Raw genomic sequence first — 27618 nt, 5'->3', positions numbered from 1 at the left:
ATACAGGTTTGGGATCCATTATCCGGAAACCTGCTATCCAGAAAGCTCGGAATTACGGAAAGGCCATCTCCCATAGACTCCATTTTATCCAAATAATCTACATTTTAAATAAATGATTTCCTTTTTCTCTGTAATAATAAAACAGTAGCTTGTACTTGATCCCAACTAAGATATAATTAATCCTTATTGGAAGCAAAACCAGCCTATTGGGCTTATTTAATGTTTAAATGATGTTTGTGATAAACTGCTTGGTGAGCAGTGGGTTAACTTATAATGTTGTGTTAGTTCAGAGGAAGCAGTCAGACCAGCACAGGAACTTTATACATTTATTAGAACATGGCAGGTATCACAGCCCTGCTCCACACTTGCTCTCAGCTTAGACAGGAAGAGGGAAAACAGAACAGGAAATTAATCATAAGGCAATTCGAAAACTGCAGGAATGCCCTTAACCAAAATGTCAACAAAAACTGGTTACTACAATCTTCTAGTAGACTTAGGGTAGGGACACACTGGGCGATTTGGGGAGTTTTAGTCGCCTGGCGACTAATCGCCGCGACTTTTCTCCCCGAATGCCTCCCCTCGCTCTGCGCCTGGCTAAAATGAAAAATCGCCTGCGCTAATCACACGCGGCGATTCGTTTTCCGAAGTCGCCCGAAGTTTCCTCGTGAGGCAGCTTCGGGCGATTTCGGAAAACGAATCGCCGCGTGTGATTAGCGCAGGCGATTTTTCATTTTAGCCAGGCGCAGAGCGAGGGGAGGCATTCGGGGAGAAAAGTCGCGGCGATTAGTCGCCAGGCGACTAAAACTCCCCAAATCGCCCAGTGTGTCCCTACCCTTAAGGTACAAAGATCCAAATTATGAGCATTCTGGATAATAGTTCCCATACCTGTCAAATCAAACAAATCCACCTCTAGTGTAAACACTGAGTTTGTGATAAAAGGAAATAATATTACCTGGATGTACTCTGTTAAGCTGTTGAACACTTGTTTTGCCACTGACATGGCTTTGGAGAAATTCCTTTTCCCCTGATCATCGATTATATCCTTTCCGGAATAATACCAGTAAAAATCACTAATAGATTCCTGAAAATAGATGAACAAAAGGTCACTAATAAAAACATACAGTTCATAACGAACTACAGATTTGGCATCAGGAAAGTTTACCTGCAGACGTAGCAGATAGTCCACAGTACAGATGATAATATTAATAGTGGTTGTGTTTCCAGTCTGAGTACGTAGGTAATTCTGGAAATCTATAAGAGAGAGAGAGTATAAAGAAAATCATTTGTTTTATATATATATATATTATCCCACAGTGCAAGCACTCAAATCGCAATGTTGCCAGTGGTGCACGATCAAGGATGCATACACAGAGTAAAGAGGATCAGCACTCACTGTATTGTAGATGAAGAAAATTCGAATTTGAATTTTCTTCATCTGCAATACAGTGAGTGCTTATCCTCTTTACTCTGTATATATACACACACACACATATATATATATATATATATATATATATATATATATATATATATATATATATATATATATATATATAATCTACAGTCTGGTCATTTCCCTTTGGGAGCAGACTGTAAATTATATCCTTATAATCTACAGTCTGGTCATTTCCCTATGGGACCAGACTGTAAATTATATCCTTATAAACAGTGCGTTCTGACGTCACAATGTGCCGTTTATAACAGGGGTCCACGGCTGCCGAATTTGGCACAGCGCGCCCGAATTGGACGCCAGCGCACACCCGATTTGGACACCGCCGACCAGAATTGGACGCTGACCCCCCTCCCAACATTTCACACAAAATGTAGATTATAATGCATTATGTACCCCCTACTGAAATTTATAAAGATATTAGAAGTCACCTCGGAATTATGTAACCTGTATAAAAGCAATCAGCCTTCGGCCTCATGTTTTTATATGGTCACATAACTCCTCAGTGACATAATATCTTTATAAATTACAGTAGGGGGTACATTATCCTATATATATATATATATATATATATATATATATATATATATATATATATATATATATATATATATATTTATATATATGGAACGCACCATTAGCCAAAGCGTCAGCCTGGGTGCTAGTCCGGAAAAAGTAAATATCAATGCAGAATGACAGCACTTCCCTGATGAAAGTTCCAGTAAGGAACTGAAACATCGGATACAATAAACCTACCTCTGCTTGACTGATATCTTCATTGTAAATTCCTTGTTAGTGCTGTCATTCTGCATCAATATATATATATATGAATGATACAACAATATGTATATCTCTCATACCATTATTGTGGCCCTCACAAAGCAGCTGAAGCAAGCGGAAAAGATCTTGGGTGAACAGGTCATCTGCCATCACCTTTTCACCTAAAAATTCAGAAACATTAACGTTAAGGATAAAAAGGAAAAAGGAACGACGGGGAAGAGATTGGTATGGCAGAAAGCAAAAAGAGCAAGGGGGAGATATGAAATTAGAGGTTGGGTTGACAGGAAAGGATTGGGTAAATGATGGATTGGGATTGGATAAGCAAAGTTAATACAAGTGGGGAATGAAAGAATTTCATGGTTACAGGAGTGGAGAAAATGGTGCAACACAGAGGAAATAGACAGTAGTATAGAAAAACAAATACAGAGGAAATACAGAAGGAAAGTGGAATGGTAGATATAGAAACAAAAGAGGAAAAGAATGGCACATGGAAAGTAATAATATAGCAAAGAAAGGACAAAAAATGGGAAATGTATGACAGATATAAAAAAGAGACAGCATAAATCCAGATAAAAGGAAGAAAGACTAAAGCAAAGAGCTGTGTTAGTGCCTGTAATTAGCTATTTCCTTCTTATACACTGCAAACCAGATACAAACCAAATCCATGCAGTTAGGGGCAGCAGATGGGCAAAATCCAAACAGATATCACTTTAGTTTATGCAGATAATCTTTTGTGCAGATAACCTCTCTGCCCATCTTCCATTCTGAAACTAAGATCTTAAACACACCAAATACTAATATGTTTATCTTTATTAATTCTTGTGTGTGATGTTCCTATAATATTGTATAGTTGATAAATAAGTCAAATTTGTGTCTTTGGACAATATACAAAGATAGTTAAATGTAATTTGCTCAGTAATAATTGGTGAAATGGATGCTCTTATGGAATATGTGTTCCATATATATTTACATTAATATCACAATTAGTAAAAAGATAAATAAATCATGACCAAATCTCAAGACATATTTGGTCTCTTGGAAACTATTCCGAGCTGCCACTATTTTTCCAATAAGTACAATAATTTTATGGTTCATCTTCTTAAACCCTGGTTCACCTTTGAGTTAACTTTTAGAATATTATATTGTGACTAATTCTAAGCAATTGGCCTTCATTTTCCTTTTTTTTTTATAGATTATTAATAATTTATTTTCTGACTCTTTCCAGCTTTCAAATGGGGGGTCACTGACCCTATCTAAAATGCTCTATAAAATTACAAATGTATTGTTATTGCTACTCTTTATTAGTCATCTTTCTATGTAGGCCCTGAATTTTGGGTGCTAATTTTTTTCTTTGTTCCAAAAGATTGGAACTATTTCCCTGAACTTTTAAGGGAGGGATTCACAGAACCCATAATTGTTGGATTAAGCCAAATACTGAATCCTCCACAAAAGATTCATCTGAACATAAAACCAAATCTGAACTGTAATTTACTTATTACATTTGAAAAAAGTAAACATTGCATCAACTGTGAACAAAAATTGTCATGTTAGTTGCCTATAGTTTATGATTAACATGACTAAGGGTTCTGATTTGCTTGGGCTAAACACTTAAGATTCTGCCAAACCTGAATCTTGCAACAGAAAAATGCAAGGATTCAGCAGAATGCCAAATTGAATACCGGATTCTGTGTATCCCTATTGGAAAGGGAGAGGATACGTTTTTATTTTCAAAGTTGGCTCATGTGAATCATGAGAGTCATGATGGCAACTACTAAGCATACTCATCCCCATTCCATCGCCTAGGTTATATTCTGATTTATTTCTATATAGAGCACCTTATTCCATGACATTATTTTTTCTTATTCTGTGCTTTAAATAGGCTTTGGTGCAGTATAAAAGTCAATGAATGATAATGCTAATGCTAATATAGGTATTTATATATGATAGATAAGATAGATATTTACTTATAATGCTATAATAGGTTCCTTTTGAATTGTATTTTGCATATAGCCAAAGATAAATAGGCATGACATTAGATATACTGGTTATTTATAAACAGGTGGAGAAGAGTTTTGACTTAACCCAGTGGAGCATGTAGCTAGGCGCACATTATCTACAAAAAATAAATGTTGGTTTACCCTTTTTTTCAAAAACCTGCTCCATCTGTACCTTACATGTAAATGCAGCATATGGACCAGAAGTGCTCAAACCATAGATTGAGATCTACCACCAGATCTGGAGCTGCTGACCAGTCCATCACAGCATACCAGCTTTGTCAATTAACAGTTCAATTATTGTATCACTTTCTGGTACTTGCTATTATCCAGATTTTGGAAACAAAGGTTTGAGAAATAAGTGTTGTTCATTTAAATACAATACTATCTGCTTTCTCTCAGTGTAATGCATTTTCCCATGAAGCATAATTAAAGGACATGTAAAGCCTACATTTTCCTACCATGTATATAAGTTGGGCATATCTTCCCCACCAAGCCCACCAAGCCACAATATTTGTACTGCGTATACCCCCTCCATTTGCCAGCATCATACCATCCTAAAACAAATAGCAGCTTTCACCAGGCCGCCATTTCCCCTCTGACACATCATCAGTAACATTGAGACATGTAGGCTGTAAAGTTCATGAAATGCAGAATGCAGGTTTACACAGGAACAACATACTTTGAAAAAAAAAAATTCTGCTGGGATTGAGCACTGTAATAATTAAGCTGAGCTCAGGAGAGGTGGTTAGGAGAAAAATAGGATTAGACAGCTAGAGCAGAGTTTCTATAGGAACCAGCAATGCTATCTCTTCATTGGCTGTTAGACTGGAGGGTGTGTTTAGTAATCTGAGCTGAGAAGAACTGATCATGCTCATAAGTCAACAGCCAAAGCAAATTCCTGAGGGCAGGGGCTGAGGGGGTTAGAGGAGGAGAAGGATTTCTAAGTGATTAAGGGGATACTGCAGCCTTACTGTTAACCTTTTAACAACCAGAGTTATATAAAGATTTCAAAAAGGCTGTTCACCTATTCCATTTTTCTGGAGGGGGTTTACGTGTCCTTTAAGATGGCAGGGCTAGAAAAGAATGATAGGCCATACATAATATGGGCCTGTAGTTAATATCCCTTTTGAATGAATTCCCAGTAAAGTTATGACTAGCAACGCAAGGGATATGTGAGATTGCTGAGGTGTTAGCATAAGCATATGAGAAGTGAGTTTTATTGGAACATTTACCCTGCTCACGGTTGATGACTGGGTACCAAGGAGGTCAGGGAATGAGAGAGAAGCAGGCAGGAAAAGGTAGGGGGGCAACCACATGTCAGGGAACAGGAAGGAAAATGTGATTATTATTATTACAAACAAATTAATTGGATGACACAAGAATAAATTAACAACAAGTTTATATTACCCTCAAAACAAAGAAAGAGAAAGAGAAAAGAACAACCCAACTGAAAATGTATTAATAATTGTCCATGGGGTTCATTTACTAAGAAGCCACTAGTATAACAGAGCTGCAGTAAAACCAGTTTCAAGTATTGCTTACAGCTACTGCCCCTGTGCAACTTGAATTGCCAATTTGTGGTGCCACTGCACTGGCCATTAATGACATTGGCAGCTAGGAGTGGAGGCGATAATAGCTACAACACTTCCTGTAATAACTAGCAATGCCCCAAATAAGTATAGACTAGGCTTTCATTACTGGTCAACTGACACCAGCGATGGCTGCAAATGTGAAGAAAACTGGGTGATCAACGTAACATATTTTATAGTGCTGATATCTTTGTACATTTGTGGCTTTGTAGCTCATTAATAAATGATCCCTGTATTTTTAGGAGAAATGTGATAAAGGTAAAGGTAGGAAAATGATAAGGGAATTCAGGCAAATTATGAAATTATTATAAAATCAGTAATGCTAGAAACATAAATGTCTCCAGCTAATAAGTCAACTGCCAATGTTCACATCTAAGTTGATACACATTATGGCAGGTAACTAACTGTTCATATGTAAAAACATCATTGCAAGCAGTAGGCCAAAACATTACCTAATTTGTTGAAAACGAACATTTAAAGGATAAGTACACCTTTAAAATAAGTGAATGTAAAATTGATAAGGGTGCTATTCTAAGCACTTTTGCAATAAACATTCATTATTTATTATTTTTTTATTCCAAGATATTACGGGATACATGTGCTGTTAATATGAATGAATTTTGTCCCAACAGCGCCACCTGTTGGTCAGTTTTCGACCAGTCTGACCACCAAGTAGTCAGAGAAGTTGTCAGGAGAAAGAAAGAGGCTGCTCTGATTAGGAAAGATTTGAGAAAGGTTTCTAGTTTTTTTCCTAAGCGAAAGAACATCAGAGCAGCCTCTTTCTTTCTCCTGACAACTTCCTTGACTACTTGGTGGTCAGACTGGTTGAAAACTGACCAGAAGGTGGTGCTGTTGTAACAAATTTCATTCATATTAACAGCACATGTATCGCTTCATATCTTGGAATAAAAAATAATAAATAATATAATAATATAATATAAAAATAATATATTATAAATATTATAAAATAATATAATATTAAATAATATAGCCCCCTCATCAATTTTACACTCACTTATTTTAAAGGTTTACTGCGGGGTCCCTGTTCTATAGTTGCATTTTGCTCTGAACTCTACAAGAACCTAATTGATACTAGGTACCTGATTCCTTATTTGATTGCAAAAGAAACAGTACTAAACGGTATAAGGATTTCAAGGTAGAATTCACTGTAAGTCCAGGCAAAGTAGACAGTTCCTTCTGGTTATGGACAACATAGGACCAAACAAGGCTATAAATAGTTTCTAAAAGAACTAAAAATATACTCCCTGACTTTAATAACAGTATTTCTCCCACAATTACAATTTGTGTTATAGAATGAAAAATTCAAGAATGTATGTGGCAACTCACTTGTCCCATCCTCCGTTACCATGCCGAGTCCCTCTGCTTTATTCTGACGTTCAAAAGCATTCAGGTCAAGTACACTGATATGTGGAGATTCACATAGATTTGCAAACAGGGAAAAAATTCACAGAGTGCAGAAAGATGGTATTACTTTGTGTCTCATCTTAACTATATCAATTTGCTTCTTGATATTATTAAAGGTCTTATAAGGCCTTTGAAATATTTCACAATCCAAAAATAAACCACAGGATTGTCCTACCAGGAATGTTTGACAATTCTGCTACAACTCCTTACCTGCAGGTTTGCATTAAGACCTGCATGCTCTGGAAAAAGCCCACTTCCTTCTTTTCCTTCAGGTAATCAAGCATTTTCTGTGTGGAGACAGAAGGGCAAAATTGAGCGTCAGTCTTTTTAAGAAATCAACAAATTTTCAATAAACAATTGTAGGATGAGGGTAAATTCAAAACCTCCGTTTTCCACTCAGTATAATAGATCTTTGGTGTTTGCATCTTACATGTTTATATTAGTCACAGGTTCCCTGACTTCAGAAAACAATTCCTACAGTTTTATCCCCATAGTTATTTGGGTGAACGCAGCTCTCTAAACATAAACATCATCAAATATATTTACCATCAGCTCTATTTACTGTGTTCTTACTTTTTAAATTGCCTTTTAATAATTACATTTTTACTTTTTGCAAATATCTATATTGTTTGTTGCACATAGTACAAGACAACATTACAGTAATACATTTTATATAGAAGACTACACCATCATTTATATAATTAGTGAGATCAAGGAAGTGTAGACAGGTCTCATTTTAAAAGACTGAACCGTGACTGCTTGTCCAGAATATGCTGATGTCTACCTTCATTTTTGATTGGATTTCAGCCAAGTTAAGTTATACCCTCCTTACTACAATCACTCTGTAGTCTGTATGCATGAAGTCAAGGAGACAAGATGAGGACACCTATATCTGTACGGATAACCCCCAAATAGGGTGTGCAACACCTGCAATATCCCCTACTATTAGGGCGAAGACACACAGAGATACTAGTAGCAGCTACTTATCATGGCTACAAAATAAACAATAGTGCTAATTGGCTTAGCTAAAACACTTTGGGGCAAATTCACTAAGCGCCGAAGCGCCGAACGCTAGCGTTAATTCGCTAGCGTTTGGCATTTTCGTTACTTCGCAAATTCACTAACGAACACTGGCGTAGATTCGCTAGTGTTACTTCGCACCCTTACGCCTGCCGAATTTTCGCTACGGACGTAACTACGCAAATTCACTAACGCGCGCAGTGTACTGAACGCTACCTTTTACGCTAGACTTCTTTCGCCACCTCAGACCAGGCGAAGCGCAATAGAGTAGATAGGGATTGCTTCAAAAAAGGTCAATATTTTTTCTAAGTCCCAAAAAACGCTGGCGTGTTTTCTACATTATGGGTGATAGGCTGAAAAAGATCGAAATTTTTTTTGGGGCTCCCCTCCTTCCCCCCTACATTTCCTGACTCATGGCAACTTACCTATACAGTGGGCACATGTTTAGGGCAAAATACAATTTTTATTTGAGGTTATGAAGGTTTTCTAGCCATTTGTAGTGCTGATACGTATTCCTCCATTGAAATTTGAATTTGGCGCCGTATGCAAATTAGCCTTCGCTAGCGTAACTTCGCTTCACTTAGCGAATCAACGCTAGCGCAACTTCGCAATCTTACGCTACCCCTGTGCGCAACTTCGGATTTTAGTGAATTTGCGGAGCGCTGGCGAAACTACGCCTGGCGAAGTGTGGCGAAGTGCGGCGAAGCGCGGCGAAGTTGCGCCTGGCGCAACTACGAATGTTAGTGAATTTGCCCCTAGGTGTGTTGACCCTCAGGATAGAGATCTTTCACATACTTAAAACCAAGCCCTGCTCAGAATTAATAGTCTGGCATATTTGCAAAGTGAAAAATGTAATTGTTGCGGCACAGGGGAGCATGAGGTGAGTTATATATTTGTCCTATAGGAGTTAGCAGTTTTTGAGCCACCTTCCAAGTTCTAATTGTAGTTTCCATAGACTTAGTTGTCATAGCAGGGCCGCCATCAGGGGGGACAAGTGTCCCGGGCCCGGGCATGAAGGGGGGACGGCAGTGCTGCAGTTTTGAAAGAGCCGGGCCCCCCTTACGAGTGCCCGAGCCGTGCGGCCATTACTCAAGTCTGGAATGCGGAAGTGCCGAAAAGCCAAACAGCCGAAGGACCCGAAGCCACAAAAACAGCTGAAGCCGAAGTCCCGAAGCAGCGAAAAGACACGAAGTCACGAAAACAGCCGAAATTGAAGTCCTAAAGCGGCGAAAAGACCCAAAGTCACGAAAACACCCTGGTGAAAATTCGCCAGTGATGATGATAGCCTAGCGCCACTTCGCACCATAACGCTGGCGGAGTTGCACTCTGGCGAAGGGGTGAAAATACGCAAATTTACTAACATTGGTCTTTTTCTGAACGTGACCTCCTGAACGTGAAACTCCGCCAGAGTTTACTTCTCCAGGTTAGAGCAGGCGAAGCGCAATAGAGTAGAAAGGATTTTAAAAAAAAAAAGTTGAAAAATTCTCTGGTGTTTTTTGGGTGATAGGCTGAAAGAAATCTAATTTTTTTAGGGTGCCCACCTTCCCCCCTACATTTGTGGCACCTTAACTATACTGTGGGCACATGTGAAGGGTATTAGAACACCTAAAATAACTTTTATTAAGTTTCCCTGCGCTTGTGTAGTGTTCTGTATGTGCTGCTGCATACACGTCCGTTGAAATTCAAATTTGGCGCCGTATGCAAATTAGCCTTCGCTAGCGCAACTTCGAACCGCTCATCGTAACTTCGCTAGCGCAACTTCGGAAACGATCGGTAACCTGTGCAGAACTTCGGATCTTCGTGAATTTGCGATGTCCTGATGAATCTACGCCTGGCGAAGTGCGACGAAGACAACGCTGGCGGATCTACGGAGGTAAGTAAATTTGCCCCCTGAATCGGCGAAAAGACCCAAAGTCACGAAAACAGAAAAAATTGAAGTCCTGAAGTGGCGAAAAGACCCAAAGTCACGAAAGGAGCTGAAGTTGAAGTCCTGAAGCCACAAGTTCAATTCTACTGGACACCAATTTGTGTGTTTTTTTTTTAACTTTTATGGGGGCCCTGACCATCAATAGCTTTTTGTAACTTGTGCTTAGGGGGGTTACTTTTTTAGCGTTGATGTCTGCGTGGTCTTTTAACTGTGATGTGGAGTGTGCGGGATATGGGGTGGGGCTTGGGTGTCAATGTGGGCGGGGCCCAGGAGGCCCCAAAAATTTTGTTGTACGGGGCCCTGTGATTTCTAATGGCGGCCCTGTGTACGTGGGTGTGCCTCCCTTCTCCTATATAGCAATAGCCACTGTATATAAGCTTTGGCTTGTTCAACATTGGTTAATGCAAGTTGACAGGTAGCCTACAACCAGTCGTTTCTATTAACTTCTTGTCAGAAGCTTCCTTCTATAGTGAATCTATTGTGTTTTCTATAGATTTTTTCAGCTTGGCTTATACCCATTATGTAGGCCCCCCTAGCCGTTGCTTAAAAGCTTCCCACACTATATCTGAATCTGTAGTACCTGGGTTAAATTGCCAGCATTGTGCCAAGGCTGGTTGTTCTATAGATTCCATCTTAGTAGAGTTTATCCAGTATCCAGTCTTTTAGCAAAATACTTTAGATTTCAACAAAAGGATGGAGACTTATGCCTGATGGAAAAATCTCACCTGTTGAACTTCATTGTTTCCTCCATTGAGGATGGAGATACCCAGTTTGAGGGTAGAAGAGACCATGGATCCTGGCTCACCTGAAGGACAAATTAATCTGTTACCAATTTTACATGGGAGCAATATTCAAGTTATTACTAAAAGATATTACTGGAAGACATACATAAACAAAGTTATAATTTCGCTCCTAGCCTCACCTTTACATGCACTAATCATCTGCAGGACCATCTCTGCAGCTCCACGGTTATGTAGCCTAGATTGCTGGTATAATAGTTTCTGCTTTTCCATCTCTTTCTCCTGTTTATGAGAGATTTTTAAAAAATGAGGTAAAAGGAAGAGACAGAGAACTCAAATGAATTATAAGTAGGCACAGTTGCAATAAAATTGTAATCATGTAATCCTTGTTTATATCCCATAGGGTGTCTAAACAATTTTGTGTGTGAGGGCTGCATGGATGTAAAAGTGAGAATTTTGCATTACAATCCATAATGTTTTGCAACGCGACAGCTAATAGCGGATGCTTGTAGAGAATAGCAGTAAAGGAAATGATGAGGAGTATGTGGATGTTTTTTTTTTCTAATTTAATTCTAGGGATGCACCCACTATTTTGGATTCGGCCAAACCTCCGAATCCTTCACAAAAGATTTGGATGAATACGTAACCGAATCAGAATCCTAATTTGCATAACTGCCTTGTTTTGTGACAAAAAGTCATGCGTTTTTGCATATGCAAATTAGAATTCGGATTTGGTTTGGCCGGGCAGAAGGATTCAGCTGAATCCAAATCCTGATCCGAATCCTGGATTCGGTGCATCCCTATTTATTATGTATGTAGCAGTGATAAATGCTAGGTAAAAAGAAGAGAACAGATAATGAAGCCTATGTTAATAAAAGTTTGTAAGAAAGGAGCTGATTCATTAGCAGACAGTAGGAGTGACAAAAAAGCAGTGACATAAGAAGTTGAATGGATTAAATAATACAAAATAAAAATAAATTGTTTACTGTTTCAGATTTACTTAAAATTGTGTTTAGGAGAAATAATAATTAATGCAGGGATACTCAGAAATACTCAGATGGCAGGAAGAAGCCATATAAGAGGCGAGCCGTGTATATGCATCACAGTGGAACTTGAAAAAGAAATTGCAGTACACAGAATAATAGGGAGCTAGAGAAAGTTTCGGGCCTAGAGGAAGGATTACCATTAGTGAGAAGGTAGTAAGAGATAAGACAATCTCATGTAGTAGCAAAGTGAAGTAGGTGGTAAGAGAAAAGAGAAAATATGAACTGGAGGTTTGGGATAAAATTAAGAGAAAGGTTAGAAAGGATGGGAACTCAGGGATTAGTTGGAGAGAGGTAGAGGTTACATATTAGAGGAAAAACAAATGAAGGAAGAAACAGAAAGGGAGTTAGATGCTTCACAAGAGGGTAATAGGCTTTTGTAGGATTCATATGTACATACTTCAAATGTAAGTTCAACTTCTTCTTCACCTTCAGGAGCTTCTTCTGACTCTTCCTCAACGTGACAACTCTGTTAGAAGACAGGGCAATGAATTATGAGAGCTATACACAAAATCTACTTTGCACTCGGAAGACACAAACACTTCATTCATGTATATGAAATGATAGCCAAGCTCCACACTGTGAACACAAGTCACAATGCATGGTTTCTAGTTGTGTTGTGACTGAGACAATGGGCCAGATTTAATTCAGCGAGAAAAAGGTTTATCATGGGAAAACAGATGGACGAGATTCTATTTGAGATGCAATTCAATTCAATAAAAAATATCTCCCTGTTTATCATGTGAAAACGCTATTGAAGTTTATGGGAAAAAACTGGAACTGAATTAGGAGAAAAGTTCGAATTGAATCTCATCCATGAATTTTCACGTGATAAACCATGAGAAAACTTTTTCATACTGAATTGAATGTGGCCCAGTGTTTTAGAAAACAGTGGAAACCGAGTTTATTTCTTCGGTAGCAAATACATTTAAGAATAATGTAGAAACCACTGATCTGTTTTAAAAAATTTATTTTGGAAACTTATTTTCTTTCATTATGCAAAAAACACATTTGGGTGGATGCTCCTTTTATTTAGTATGTATAATGACACATTGCAAAAAAGTATTTAAGAAAATGCCAATTTATTGCTGGTGAAAAAGAATTTTTGAGAGATTTGTGGCTCATGATAGTACAGATTAAACCTCTAGCAATAAAAAATGTTTTCCTTTCCCACCCCTAATTTGCATATTCAAATTATGATTCGGTTCGGTATTCAGCCAAATCTTTCAAAAATGATTTGGGGTTTGGCAAAATAGTGGATTCGGTGCAGCCCTAGTGCCATTGCTAGCGAAGGAACACAAATTATGGTTCTATTTAGTATTAGTACAGTACTTTATCTGCAAAAACAAATCTTGTATAGATACTAGTGATGAGCAAAACTGCCCTGATTGGCTTTTCTGAAAAATTCAGGAAACTGCAGAAAAAATCTTTTGCTAAAATTTCTCCTAATGCATTTTAATCAATGAGGGTGTTTCTTTCCACATTTTTTCTAGCAGGAAATGCATTGATGTCTATGGGCTTTTGTCCTTCATTTTTAACAGTGCAAAAAACATAGGGACCCTTTAAGCAAAAATGTCATGGTAAAACTCAAGTAAGGCTGTTGGTGTTTATTTTGGAGCATAAAAACGAAATGCATGGCGAAATTCTAATGTCGATTTGTGAAAAATTTCACAATGCAAATTTCACTGTGAAAAATCGCTCATCCCAAGTATTTACAGTATATGTGCCATGAATCTGCCAAATAACTTTGAATCTTACCTTTCTTCTCCAGCCATAATCAAAGTAGAACATGTTTGCATTACCATTTCTTACCTTTGCCATGATGTCAGCATAGGCCATGTACAAGTAATCTTTATCGAGCTTGCTGCAAAGGAAGAGAAGAACATCAGTAATCATTTACTTATAATCTACTAGTAGTCTGATCTTTGTATTACGATTTTTCTTTGTCACCCACCTCTTCTCTGTGAGGGCAGTTCTGCTGAAATGCAGAATCAGTTGGTGTAGAGGGTCTGGTTTTTTCTCCTCTTCTGCTTCCTCTTCTTCTTCTGCTTCACTGGATTTCTAAAGAATAAGTGGCTGGTATGAACCCACTTCCCATTTTGTGCCATATAATTACCAAATGTTAGACTGAAAATCTTAACTTCTCAATAGATGTACAGTTTAGACATTTACTAAAGAAGCCATGTTACTGCAAACAGCTGAACATCTGATTAAAGGAGAAGGAAAGGCTAAAATTAAGTAAACTTTATCAGAAAGGTCTATATAAATACACCAGTAAACCCTCAAAGTAATGCTGCTCTGAGTCCTCTGTCAAAAGAAACACCTAATTTCTTTCCTTCCATTGTGTACACTTCCTGTTTTCATCTTAAACCTCCAGGGCTCGGGCTTGAGCATGCTCAGTATGCTCTTCTCTCCCTCTCCCCTTCCTTTCCCCCCTCCCTACTGTAATCTGAGCCTAGAGCTACAGTAAGAGTCAGCAGGGAGAGACTCAGGCAGGAAGTGATGTCACACCAAGCTAATATGGCAGCTGCTATCCTAAACAAACAGAGAGAGCTTCTAGAACTGTTTACTCAGGTATGGTAAAGCATTCTGCAGAAAACATGTAGTGCTTTAGCTTGCGCTTTTGTGGCTAATCTATTGGCAATAAACATCTTCGGTAGCTTTCCTTCTCCTTAAATGACAGAAAACAGAAATGAGGACCCTGTGAAAATCTATAATACTAATATAATATATAATTTAATATATTGGTATCTTCTGTCCAAATATTTGAGATTCGGCCTAATCCTTGATGAAAGATTTGGCTGAATACCGAACTGAAACCAAATCCTAATTTGCATATGCAAATTAGGATTTGGTTCAGCCAGGCACAAGGATTCTGCTGAATCCAAATCCTGCTGAAAAAGGCAGAATCAGAATTACTCACAGCCAAGTCATCAATCATCCTGTCTTCAAAGTTATGAGCTTCACCCAATATCCAAGCTTGTTTGTAAGCCTCCAGGAACATGTTACATGCGCGGTGCCTACAAAAAAATGCACATATAGTAATCTTCATAATTGCCCTTTCAATGGGGGTAATCGGTGGTAAGCACATACTATGATGGTGTAAACTCAGGAAAGATCCAATACTTTGTCTTGTAAGTGTTTTTAGTGATACTGACATATTCCATATATTTCCTATAATTAATAGGAGAATGTAGGTATTACTAGTAATAAAAGATCTCCTATCGCTACTTACACCTCACAAGCCAACTAATCTCAGGGCTCAGTTTATAGTGTCAGAAGGTGTATATTCCGCTTGGGGTGGGCTTTACTATTAGCAAGTTCCTATCAATTAAAAGAATTTGTCAGTATCACCTTAATGAATTTTAATCATTTTAGGTCACATATATTCATCTTATTTTCAACCATCTTTATCAGTTCAACACTCTGGAATACAGCTAACAAAACGATATGAGAGATTTTGCTTGTATGAAATGGATTTAGATGTATTACCACGTACCTAGGAAGATTATACAGCGGGGTCATACGGAAACAGGCAACTACAGCTCGTCGACGCTGTTTAGAAAGGAGCTTATGCCAAACAGCTTTCTTTGATTTGAAGGGGTGCTCAGTCTGAGATGGAGTGCAGAAAAAAATTGTAATCAGAGGATGATGAAGCACCCAATGGTGAGAAATGCGTCAGGACTGAGTGTTTACATTAAGTATGGAGACAGGGGTGAGACATACCATGTGGTATGATATGAGTTTATATTTCACAATTTTGTAATTTAATTGCTATGGTAAATTTGCATAAATAAATGCCTGAAGTGTGTTACCGTGCATATTTGTTTGATCATTTGATATTTGATGATAGGAATCAGTAGCGTTACTAGGTGGGGGCGGGCCATGGTGCGGGCCGTGAAGCTGAAGCCGGCCCCCACCCCCCTTCGTGCCGATTTTCTCTTCGGCCGCAGCCGACTACAGCCTGCTGCAACAGGGCGCGATCTGCTAGGGGGGCCCTGCGGGGGTGCGGACCCTGGTACAATTGCACCCTCTACTCCCCCGGTAGTTACGCCACTGATAGGAATACATTACACTTCTACTCTGACTCACCAGCTCCAAATGAAAGAGGACTGCAGAAACCTCCTGAACACGTTTAACAATCTTCTCTGGATTATTGGAGTCTTCAGCCTTCCCAGACATCTTGTTATATAAAGCCATCTGCCAGCGCATGGAGGAGTTATCACACTGCAATGGAGACAATGACAAGGAAGAAGGAGTGAGGGAGAAAGAACTGAAGCTGTATATATGAGACAAGAAATTGAGAATCAGGTAGATGAGGGAGAGATATTATTAGAATCTAAGGTTACTGAGAGAAACAACAGATCACCAGAGAAAACCAAAGAAGAAAAAGAATAAAAAATATCAAAATAGTCAAAAATAAATCCACTCCATAAATAGCCTACCTTGCCCTGCAGATGAAGGTTATTCTGCAAAAATTCTCTGACTTCTTCATCTGTGTCTTTCTGTTGAAGATAAAGAAAAAAGAAAAATAATGGCCTGTAGGTAAGAAAACACAATAGCATAGGCTTTGTCTGTTACTGGGGGGATAGCCAGGCCTGCTGGAGGGTTCATTAAGGGGCAGATTTATCAAGGGTCGAATTTCAAATTTGTAAAGCTTCAAAATTCGAATTCAAAAAGACAACCAAAATGAAATTGAAGTTATTTTGGCCGAATATGTCAGTTTTCGATCAAATAGGTCAGTTTTCAATCGAATTTGAATCGTACGAATCAAAGTAATGCGCTTTTGAATCGTACAATTCTAATTTCCCCCCCCCAAAAAAACTTAGATTGACAACATAACATCTGGCATTCTGCTACCTTGCTTTAATAGTATATTACCGCATATGCATAATAATTCAAATAAATACCTTAATTTTATCTACCATGTACGCTCAAGTAATGAAACAAAAATCTCACCAATGAATAGCGTGTTTTGGCTAATACAATCAGCTCTTGGTCAGTAGGAGAACACATATTTAAACCAATAGGCAGCATCTTTTTAAGGGTAGCCACGATAAGGGATGTTTGCACAGAGTAGCGGTCTCCACGTCGTTTCTTCTGTGTGCGCTCCTGATCCGATCCTCCAGACTGCAGAGGAAAATACAAGATAGTGATTCCAAATAGTGAATTTATCCAAATACAGAACAGAACATAGGGAAAGGCATGCAATCAATCATGCTATGTGTTTCTCACATTGAAACACAATGTGTAGAGCTAGCAAACGTCTCTGAAGACCAATCTGCATAATTTCCGGAACAAAACCAATAAATCCAGCACCATATTGCATAGGGTTCCATTATGTTCAGTGTTCACAAGGTTTTCCTCATACAAACAATATATACCCTGTATTAGGTCTCTTGTTTCAGTCAATATGAATTACGTGTTGCATCATATTTTTGACTAAAATACGTAACTACGCAAATGTGTTGGTAATTACGGATGTAATAGTGGATACGATCTGACATTTAGGGGCTGATTCAATAAGGGTCGAATATCGAGGGTTAATTAACCCTCGATATTCGACTGGGAATTGAAATCCTTCGACTTCGAATATCGAAGTCGAAGGATTTAGCGCAGATAGTACGATCGAAGGATTATTCCTTCGATCGAACGATTAAATCCTTCGAATCGAACGATTCGAAGGATTTAAATCCAACGATCGAAGGAATATCCTTCGATCAAAAAAAAGTTAGCCAAGCCTATGGGGACCTTCCCCATCGGCTAACATTGACTTCGGTAGCTTTTAGATGGCGAACTAGGGGGTCGAAGTTTTTTTTAAAGAGACATTACTTCGACTATCGAATGGTCGAATAGTCGAACGATTTTTACTTCAAATCCTTCGATTCGAAGTCAAAGTCGTAGTCGAAGGTCGAAGTAGCCCATTCGATGGTCGAAGTAGCCCCAAAAAAACTTCGAAGTTAGTGAATCGGCCCCTTAATTTTGTAAATATGTCTTAGTGATAGCAATTAAATAATGTCCTCAGGCCTTTCCATAGGGTTTATAGTAATCTTAAAATGTTAAGATTGCAGCACACGTGGGGGCTTTTGAAATATAATGCTAAACGGCACCATTGACCAATTTTAGTGTCACCAGATCACCACTGTAAGTATGGAAATGTATTATCCAAGGGAATAAAAATACTAACCCTTTCCAACTGACTGTTAATGAGGTATTTGAGTTAGTTCATCATCTACACCTGTCTAGAATAAATTCTATTTGTGCAAAATGTACCGCTGGAGTTGTTGCTAGAACAAAACAGACAATATTTGATTTGTAGCCATTGGTTACTGCTCAGGTGCAAATGTGCACAGTGTTGATAAATGAGTCAGACTGATGCTTATGCCTAAGCACATATGAATCCTCACACTAAACTTGAAGTCCAGGCATTTATCACTCCATATTCTCAATTTCCATTGATGGAAAACATACAATTAATCACAATTGTACATTAAAGCAAATATATACAGCTATGTTGGGGGGGGGGGGCACATCCAGAATCCTGAAAATTCTTTGGAGCAGGCACTCAAAAAGGTAATCTTTCACCAGGCAATACTGCATACTGCCTGGTGGAAGATTGCCTTTTTGAGTGCCTGCTCCAAAGAATTTTCAGTTTGTCGCTCCCTATGCTGAGGGCTCAGGGTGGTGCACCTGGGCCACTTCCTAAATGGTGAGTTATCATTTACAAACTCGGAGACCCTAGTCTTATATACAGTACATCCAGAATCCTGATCTAATCAGTTGTGTTGGAAAAACACATGCGCATGTGAACAGTGAAGATGGACATCAGCATGCGAATGTATAATATACAGCACTTAGAAATCTGAGTTGGGAAATTTATTTTTAAGTTCCTCCCCACAAACGTCCTCACTTGGTGCCAACAAATTGTGCGTGCCATGTATTGCTTTGGCTTGGGCAGGCAAAAATATAGCCATCTATACTTTATCCTTCTTACTGTCAGCATGCAAAATTCTTCTGTCCTTCTCAGCTCTCACTAAATCAGCAGATTATCGAGCATCACACAGCAAAGGCTTTGCCAGACAGTTTTAAATTGGTTATTTTATAAAAAAAATTTGATATGTTTATTCACATAAAGCCTGTTGTGGAGGAGGCCTGTATTAATATAGCGTACTATTTATTAAAAGTGAGTTTTACAGGCCAGGTCCACAGAATAGAATGCCGAGATGACTATTTATGAAGAGATAAGAATTTGAATGGTGTGCCGGAGAGGTCCATTTTAAAACTTCTGGTCAATGGGAGGGTGAGAGTTTGTGCCACTGCTAAAGAAGCCTGTACTGGAGAAAAAAAGGTTCACTACTAAATTCAGTATAAGGGATGGGCTCCACGGTGAGGCTTGTTCCAATCCGACGCGATGAGAGGAAGCTGATGCGCCAAATATAATGTAAGTAATAGAAATGTCAGACCTAAAAACCACGTGCATCCGACAAGACTGTCGGATGAAGACTCAACATGTCAGTTGCACGCAGCTTGTAGGTCTGACATTCCTATTGCTTACATTATATTTGACGCATCCGTCTCATTGCATCTGCTTCCTCTCATCTCGTTGGATTTGAAGAAGCCGCACTGTGTGGTTCAGCTTACATGTATAATATACAGCACTTAGAAATTTGGGTTGTGAAACGTATTTTCAACTTCCTCCCCACAAATATCCTCACTCGGTCCCAACACTGCGTGCCATGTATTGCTTGGGCACAGGGGCGCTTCGCCAATGAGGCGAGTTGAGGCTGTCGTCTCAGGCGGCAGCGCCCCATAACTACCAGGGGCAGTAAAAATGCCGCTCCTGGTACTTTAAGAGCCGAATTTCCAGTTCTCAAACCTGAAATTCGGCTCTTCTAGCACAGAGAGTGCAGTTAGGCTCTCTGCGCTAGCGTACTGGCCCGCTCTGATGCCCTCCTGGACCCCCTCAGGTGCAAAAAGGTAAGCGCACGGGGGAGGGGGGCAGCAGAGGGGTCAGGATCGCCCCTGCTTGGGCAGGCAAAAATATAGCCATCTATCCTTTATTAATTCTTACTGTCAGCATGCACAATTCTTCTGTCCTTCTGAGCTCTCACTAAACCAGCAGATTATAGAGCATCCCACAGCAAAGGCTTGACATTTATATTTACATTTGAGAATTCAGCACCCTTTTCTGCCCCTACTGACTGACCTACTGAGCACATGCTTGGATCAAGGGCTAAATTTGAGAAGTGGCCTAAAACACATGTATAGTAAGGATACCATCCGTCTTAGAAGAGTTCTGAAGATCCATTCATAAAGGGAAAAAAACGTTAAATTCATTTTGAAGCGGACTACATTTTTTTTTGATATTTAAGTAGCATTCTTGCCAACAATTTGCTTGAAAATAACTTTGTATCAATCATGACTGCACAAATCTACCAGCACACGGATACTTTAAAGTGTTTTCAAGACTTTCATGAAAAGGTGACAACTGGTGGGAGAGAAGGACAGACAGAAAGAGCCATGCTTTCAATGCAGTCAGAGGGCAAGACTGTGGCAGCCAAACCATAGAAAAAGAAATGGACTTCTAACCTGACTGTCTCCAGACTACACAAGAGAACAGAAAGAAAAACACATGAGATTGTTACAGAGGAACGGTCAAAATTACACCATTTGACCGGTTTAAGATAAGTACAATAAGTGAGGAGTAAATCAAGGATTCCTTTAACTTATTTAAGGGGAACTATCGCGAAAATGAAAATTTAATATAAGCTGCGTCATACCTAAATAAGAAACTTTCTAAATATAATCAATTAGAATGTCTGTACTGTTTCTGAAATAATCAAGTTTATGTTAACTATCCTCTCAGAATCTGTTTCTCTTCATTCTGTCTTCATGCAGCATTTGGGTGTCAGATATTCATTGACAGTTAGATCCAATATATCTTATAGGGGGGGGGCTTCCTTTCCTAGCAGATGTATTAGAGCTCACTCAAATAACTGATTCCAGTACAAACAAAATCTAACAAAATAACTGCCTTTTGCACAAATTCTGCATGTAGAGAGACATGATGTCTGATGATTTTAATAGAGTGAGCTCTAATACATCTTCTAGGCAAAATAAGCCTATTGGATCTAACTGTCAATGATTATCTGACACTAGAATCCTGAATAAAGACAGAATGAGGAGAAACAGATGCTGAGAGAGGATAAGTGAAAATAAACTTGATTATTTCAGAAATGGTTCAGAATTTACAATTGATTATATGTAGAAAACTTCTTATTTCAGTGTGCTGAAGTATATATTACATTTTAATTTTCGCAATCGTTCCCCTTTAAGATGTCGGATATATTCAAAATTGATTTGCTATGTATCAGCTGACAAAATGTATTCCTATGGGGAATCAGCAATGAAAAGAAGGATCAGCTGAAAGGGAGAACCTTAGGCATTAATGGTGTATTATCAGACTCAGGGGCAGATTTACTAAGGGTCGAATTTCAAAGTTAAAAAACTTCGAAATTCGACCCTCGAATTGAAATCCTTCGACTTCGAATAACAAAGTCAAAGGATTTTTCACAGAATTTAGCGTTCAAACGATCAAAGGAAAATCGTTAGATCATACGATTTTAGCGTACGATTGAAAGATTTTCCTTCGATGTACAAAGACGTAGAAAATGATTGTAGAAGGTCCCCATAGGCTAACATAGCACTTCGGCAGGTTTAATTTAGCGAAGTATTGAAGTCGAAGTTTTTTTAAAGAGACAGTACTTCGAAAAGTCGAAACGATTTTGACTTAGAATCGAAGCCTATTGGATGGCCGAAGTACCCAAAAAATTACTTTGAAATTCTAACTTTTTTAACTTCGAAAATTCACTCGAACCTTAGTAAATCTGCCTGTCAGTGTCTGAATATATTTACTTTTATATATATCTATATATATATATATATATATATATATATATATCTATATATATATAGATATATATATATATCTATATATATATATATATCTATATATTATATATATTATATATATATATATATATATATATATATATATATATATATATATATATATATATATATATATATTTATATATATGCGTCCTGTGGGTATCAGCACTCGATACTTGTATGAGTTTGAGGTGCAGGATCAAATTAATGATACAGGTGATGCAAGGATCAGCACACTCATTTGTAGAAAAGCAAAGTGTATTTTATTTCAACACAGCATTGTGTCCAACGTTTCGGTTCCTCCTTGATAAAGGTTCCCAGGAGGAACCGAAACGTTGGACACAATGCTGTGTTCAAATAAAATACACTTTGCTTTTCTACAAATGAGTGTGCTGATCCTTGCATCACCTATATATTTATATATATATTAAATTAGATGAATTGAAAGAAATGAAATGTTTTTGTCACAGAGGGATTTAGGTATAGGTAGAGACAATATGAAGAAGCAGAGAATGCCTTGGTTAGACAGAATTAAATAGTATGTATTGGTTAAGCCACTATTGTAAAACAGGAGAGAGCAAGTTGATTGTGCCAGCAGCAGACACTGTGTATGAGTGGTGGAAAGCATCACTATAAAATTAATTATAAATTTGGGAGGCACATATTAGAGGGATAAAATTAAGGTTTGAACTAGAATATTTGAAGAGTAAGTAAAGGTAGTTTTGAAGGCAGTGTTGGTTCAGATGAAGACAACATAAGAGCAAAAATGAAGGACATTGCAGAGCAGAATGGATAGTCAGTTGTAAGAAAACAATATTTTATGTTAATTTACTTAGTTGCCAGTTCTAAATTGATTATTTTATAAAAAACTAGATATGTGTACTGGCATAAAACTATTGTAGTCATAAAGCCTATTGTGGAAGAGGCCTGTATTAATATTGAGTACTATTTCTTAAAAGTGAGTTTTACAGACCAGGTCCACAGAATAGAATGCCAAGATGACCATCTATGAAAAGTGATAAATTTGAAAAGTGTGCTGGAGAGGTATATTTTAAAACTCATGGCCAATGGTCAAGTAGTCTGGGTGAGAGTTTGTGCCACTGCTAAAGAAGCCTGTACTTGAGAAAAAGAGGTTCACTACTAAATCCAGTATAAGAGACAAAGATGTTTAGTAATGATGAAGTAACTATGAACTGAAAACAGTTTCCGATCATGTTAGCTTAGGATAAAAACTTTAAAAGTAATTTTAATCTAACACTGCCATTGTTTCAAGACCAAACCTATATACTGCCAGTATAAGATATCATAGATGCAATGTGGCCCATTGTAGAGGAACCAGTATTAGATGCTGGGACAGGCAGTGCCAAGATGTTCTCTTATTAAAGGCTGGTAATTCTAATTCTACTGAATTCACTATTAAGGTCTGCTGGACAAGGTAAAGTAATATTTCTTATACAGACATATACATACCTTGGACATCTTGCTCTTGCTGTCAGCAGTTAGGAAAGACATGTTGTTGATTTCATTTTGCACAACAAAGTTCTGTTCTTCTCTTTTAAAATTCTAGAGAACACAAAAGTGGAAATGAGTAAATGATAAGAAAATATAAGCCACTTTTGTATAAGTTTATGCAGGTAAATTATAACATTTGTTCTTACAGTACAAATTAAAAGTAACACAGGCTTGGTATGTTTTCTAGTGATGGACGAATTTATTCACCAGGCACGAATTTGCGGCGAATTTGTCCGATTCGCCGCCAGCGAATTTATTCAGTGCCGGCGTCACAAACGGGTGCCAGCGTCAAAAACGAGACGCCGGCACCATTTTGAGAATTTTTTGCCGTTTTGCGAATCTCTCGGGAAATTCCGAATTTTCCGGCGAAGCGAAATGGCGCAAATTCACCCATCACTAATGTTTTCATCTTAGGAAACTTACATGGGATTTTGACCAGAAGATAAAGACTTCTCCCACCATTCTGAATAGCTCCTCGGCATCGGAATTTGGCTCAGTAAGCCAGTTTGCCCTATAAAAAGAGAAGCCTTGAAAAAAACACCTTCAACATAACACTCCTGTATACTGCTATACAGCTACTAAATGATTAATTGGTACAATACTTAACATCAAATCAGATTTTTCACTGTGGTATTTTGGTAGAAAGGTTTGTACACACAATAGGGCTCATTTACTGATGAAAGGGAACGTACATAAAAATGCCAAAGATCATTCAAACTTAATTATTTACAACAACAGTATCCACAGCACTTTATTTCTATATGAGGTCATAAGGAGGAACTGGACTTGTGGAGATCTGCAGTTTTGTTTCAGAGGTCTTTGCTGAGTTTTTTTCATAGTATTTTTCTTGGCAACCAGGAAGTGGACCCATTGTTGATCCTTTAAGGAGAACCAAACCCTTGCTAATAAAAACCCCTACCCCCCCCCATCCTACATAGATCCCCCTCCCTGCTCACCCCAGCCTAGGGAGTACATTTGGTAAATGCCCGAACTCTTTACTTATCCCTCGGTGCAGATTCAGGGCATCGAAGTTCACGGGCGCCATCTTCTTCTCTTCGGTAATCTTCGGGAATAGCGGTGCATGTGCAGTTGGAGCAATCTTTTGTTTTGCATCAACTGCGCATGCGCCGAAAGTCACGGAAAATTGCCAAAGTGCCGGAAGAAGATCCAAAGTATACCGAAGAGAAGAAGATGGCACCCATGAACTCCGATGCCCTGAATCTGCACCAAGTAATGAGTTAGGGGCATTTACCAAAGGTACCACCTAGGCTGGGGGGGAGCAGGGAGGGGGTCTATGTAGGTTAGGGGGTAGGGGTTTTAATTAGCAAGGGTTTGCTTCTCCTTTAAATACAGGTACACTCATATTTAACTGAAAATGATGACAATTTGGCAATAAGAAGCATCAAGCTCTGGAGTCTTCAGGACTTTCAACTTAGTGTAAACTTTTGACCCACAGGGAAAAAAATATGTAAACATGGTAAATAAAAGCTGAAATAAATCGGCCTCTAAGCTATTAGAGGTATAGGATCTATTATTTGTAATTCCTGGGATCTGGGGTTTTACAGACAAGGGATCTTTGTGTAATTTGTATCCCTATAACTTATGTCTGCTAAAAAAACATTTAAACATTAAATCAGCAATTACAGGGCTTCTGAATGCAAGCTTTTGTTAAAACTTTATTGTAACCCTTACTTCACACTGGACAGTTGAGCCCATCTGAGAGCAATTGTTGACCTACAGTCACAAAGCTCATAATATAATGTAAGTGCTCTTTTACTTAAAAATGTCTCAGGTTAACCAGTGATTAAAAAACTTAAAATATACCCCAGACAGTGGTATAATTAATACAGTGTATAATATTTCACAAGATTGAATATAATACACTGTAGGGATATATTGAATGGACTCCTTATGAATGTATAGACAGTGGCGGAGATACAGGAATTGCAGTATGTACTGGAAATGTTTCATTACCTGTTGTTATCCACATAGCGGATAAGTAGAGGATATAGAGCATAAAGGTCTCTACACAGAACTGAAAACTCATCCCGTATCAAACTTTCAGAATCCTCAGACTCGCCTTTGGCCTCCATTCTCAACTGTTCTTCTTCAGCCACAACTTTGCCTGCACGCTTCTTCAGCTTCTCCATGGTAGGAATGAAGTGGGATCGAAGGAGTTCTGGCTTTGCCTTGCTCACAATGGGCTGAGCAAAAACTGAAGGGCAAAAATACTGGTTAAGATACTGTTGTATATTTGTATATTTTACATTATGCAGCTATTTTTTTCTTAATCAACAACCTACAAAAATATCTACACAACCCTAATTTAGATGCATTTGTACTACATTCATTTAAAAGAGAACTAAACCCCCCATTGTGATAAGTCCCCATTGGCCCCACTCCGCTGAGCACAGCAGAGCTCACAAGCAACATCTTCTCTTTGGTAATCTTCATGTATTCTTTCTTCCCTTCGGCAAGTTCCGTCTCTTTCGGCGCATGCGCAGTTGTCACAAACCGGAAAATCGATACAACTGCGCAAGTGCCATATGCCAATCACTTCATGAAGATTACCGAAGAGAAGAAGATGGCACCAGTGAGCTCCGCTGCATGATACAGATACGAGGATCTACTTCACTCATGTACAGCTACTCCTTCTCAGTCAATATAGATTCATTCTTAGCCCAATCAAGTAAACTCATCAATTTCATACGGAATTCTTCTTCTGATAGGTGGCCCCATCATGAAGTTGTCTTAAAGCTTCATTTTTATAATAGATAGCATCCAATACAACCACAGAAACCCCCTTATCTGCATTTATTGATGATATGATGATATATGATGATAAATCTTCCATTGCATTAATAATACATAGGTTCTCAACAGTAAAACTAGGAGATATACCACCTCTATGTACATTGGGCAACAAATCATCATGATTGCTCCTTCGTGATCGTAAGTATTGATGGGCGAATAAATTCACCTGTCACGAATTCATGGAGAATTTCTGCATTTTGCCGGCGGTGAATAAATTCTCGAAAATTAGCTGGCGTCAATAAATTGTGGCCACGCGTCCGAAACGTTGCTCGCGTCACTACTCGGACACAATCTACATTTCAGACTCGCATCCAAAATTGGACGCTGGCGTAAATTTTCGAGTTTCATGTTTTTTCACTAATTTTTCACCGTCTCGCAAACTTCTCTAATTTTTCAGGAGAAACGGGAGAAATTCGCCCATTACTGATCGTAAGCACTATTCACAAAATCTAGCTCATTTAGTCTCATCAGGGAGTGCTTCTATAACTTTAGTAATACCATTAAAATGCCTTAAAAGTGGAAGCTTGCGGATAAACCTGTTGTTTTCCCAAATAGTATCGATAACCTTTATATTCATTTCACGGACAAAATTCAATCCAAGACTTTACACTTTTAGTTCATGTGTCAATTCATACCTAGATTAATTAATCACGTTACACTCGTCTGGGGGACTTTGCAAATATCTGTTGCCTCTTTTGTTAATACTCATCTTACCATACACAAATTTAAACCTTCATATCACCCAGGCCAGGATTTGTGGCAAGGCCGCATAGGCTCGGGCTTAGGGCGGCAAGTATTAAGGAGCGGCATGCCGACCAGCCACAGGGTTAATCACCTTGATCCCGGAGCACTAAGCGATAGGCGCTTAGTGCTCGACTAATAAAATATGCGCATACGGGTTCCCTCTAGGGAAATCTGCGCCTGATATCACCTAGAAATAAGAATTATTTCCTTTTATTTTGAAATGCCTCCCTATTGTACCTGCAAGTCTTTTCATCCAGGAGGCCTCATCAATGCCCAAGTTATTTACAACGATACGCAGAATATTTCCCAGAAGTGTGTTCAGGTGCTCGGAGGTCACACTTGTACAACATGGAGAAGAATCATCAGGAATATTTTCTGGTCCGCGTTCCCACCATCGAGGAAGGTAATTACATAGCATGGGTAGAGTTACTTCAATAACATGGGGCATTTCTGTGTAACGAGCTCCAGACTCCGCCAGCATACTAATTTCCTTCATTAAAGTTTCAAGGTCAGGGATATCAGGGCACATCTCCTCGACAGAATTGGGAAGACCCAGGACTAAAACAAAGATGTGGGTTGTTATATAAAATTTACAAACTCTGGGGACTTCTTGTATCTCCATGCTA

At 38.5% G+C, this 27618-nt stretch overlaps 1 protein-coding gene across 4 annotated transcripts in view; it reads right to left on the bottom strand.

The window, feature by feature from the left end:
* LOC108700581 (ryanodine receptor 1) overlaps window positions 1-27618 on the bottom strand; it is a 142274-nt gene that overhangs the window by 28193 nt on the left and 86463 nt on the right. For 2 of the 4 annotated variants that reach the window (XM_041575339.1, XM_041575341.1), the window contains exons 66-86: window positions 27230-27550; window positions 25409-25649; window positions 23858-23945; window positions 23393-23485; window positions 20561-20575; window positions 16931-17101; window positions 16417-16476; window positions 16064-16198; window positions 15471-15583; window positions 14895-14991; window positions 13926-14032; window positions 13784-13835; window positions 12372-12440; window positions 11111-11210; window positions 10914-10993; window positions 7452-7528; window positions 7164-7237; window positions 5460-5477; window positions 2311-2391; window positions 1163-1251; window positions 953-1081 (exon numbers count right to left, since the gene is read on the bottom strand). In XM_041575339.1, coding sequence (XP_041431273.1) covers window positions 953-1081; window positions 1163-1251; window positions 2311-2391; window positions 5460-5477; window positions 7164-7237; window positions 7452-7528; window positions 10914-10993; window positions 11111-11210; window positions 12372-12440; window positions 13784-13835; window positions 13926-14032; window positions 14895-14991; window positions 15471-15583; window positions 16064-16198; window positions 16417-16476; window positions 16931-17101; window positions 20561-20575; window positions 23393-23485; window positions 23858-23945; window positions 25409-25649; window positions 27230-27550 — 2210 coding nt within the window. The remainder of the gene's footprint in view (window positions 1-952; window positions 1082-1162; window positions 1252-2310; window positions 2392-5459; window positions 5478-7163; window positions 7238-7451; window positions 7529-10913; window positions 10994-11110; window positions 11211-12371; window positions 12441-13783; window positions 13836-13925; window positions 14033-14894; window positions 14992-15470; window positions 15584-16063; window positions 16199-16416; window positions 16477-16930; window positions 17102-20560; window positions 20576-23392; window positions 23486-23857; window positions 23946-25408; window positions 25650-27229; window positions 27551-27618) is intronic. The other 2 variants (XM_041575340.1, XM_041575342.1) reach the window with 1 other exon arrangement.

This window comes from Xenopus laevis, chromosome 8S (genome assembly GCF_017654675.1).
Source record: "Xenopus laevis strain J_2021 chromosome 8S, Xenopus_laevis_v10.1, whole genome shotgun sequence".
In the NCBI taxonomy this organism is placed as follows: Eukaryota; Metazoa; Chordata; class Amphibia; order Anura; family Pipidae; genus Xenopus; species Xenopus laevis.
The sequence above is the reverse complement of the archived record's forward strand: the minus strand, read 5'-3'. Positions and strand labels throughout refer to the sequence as shown.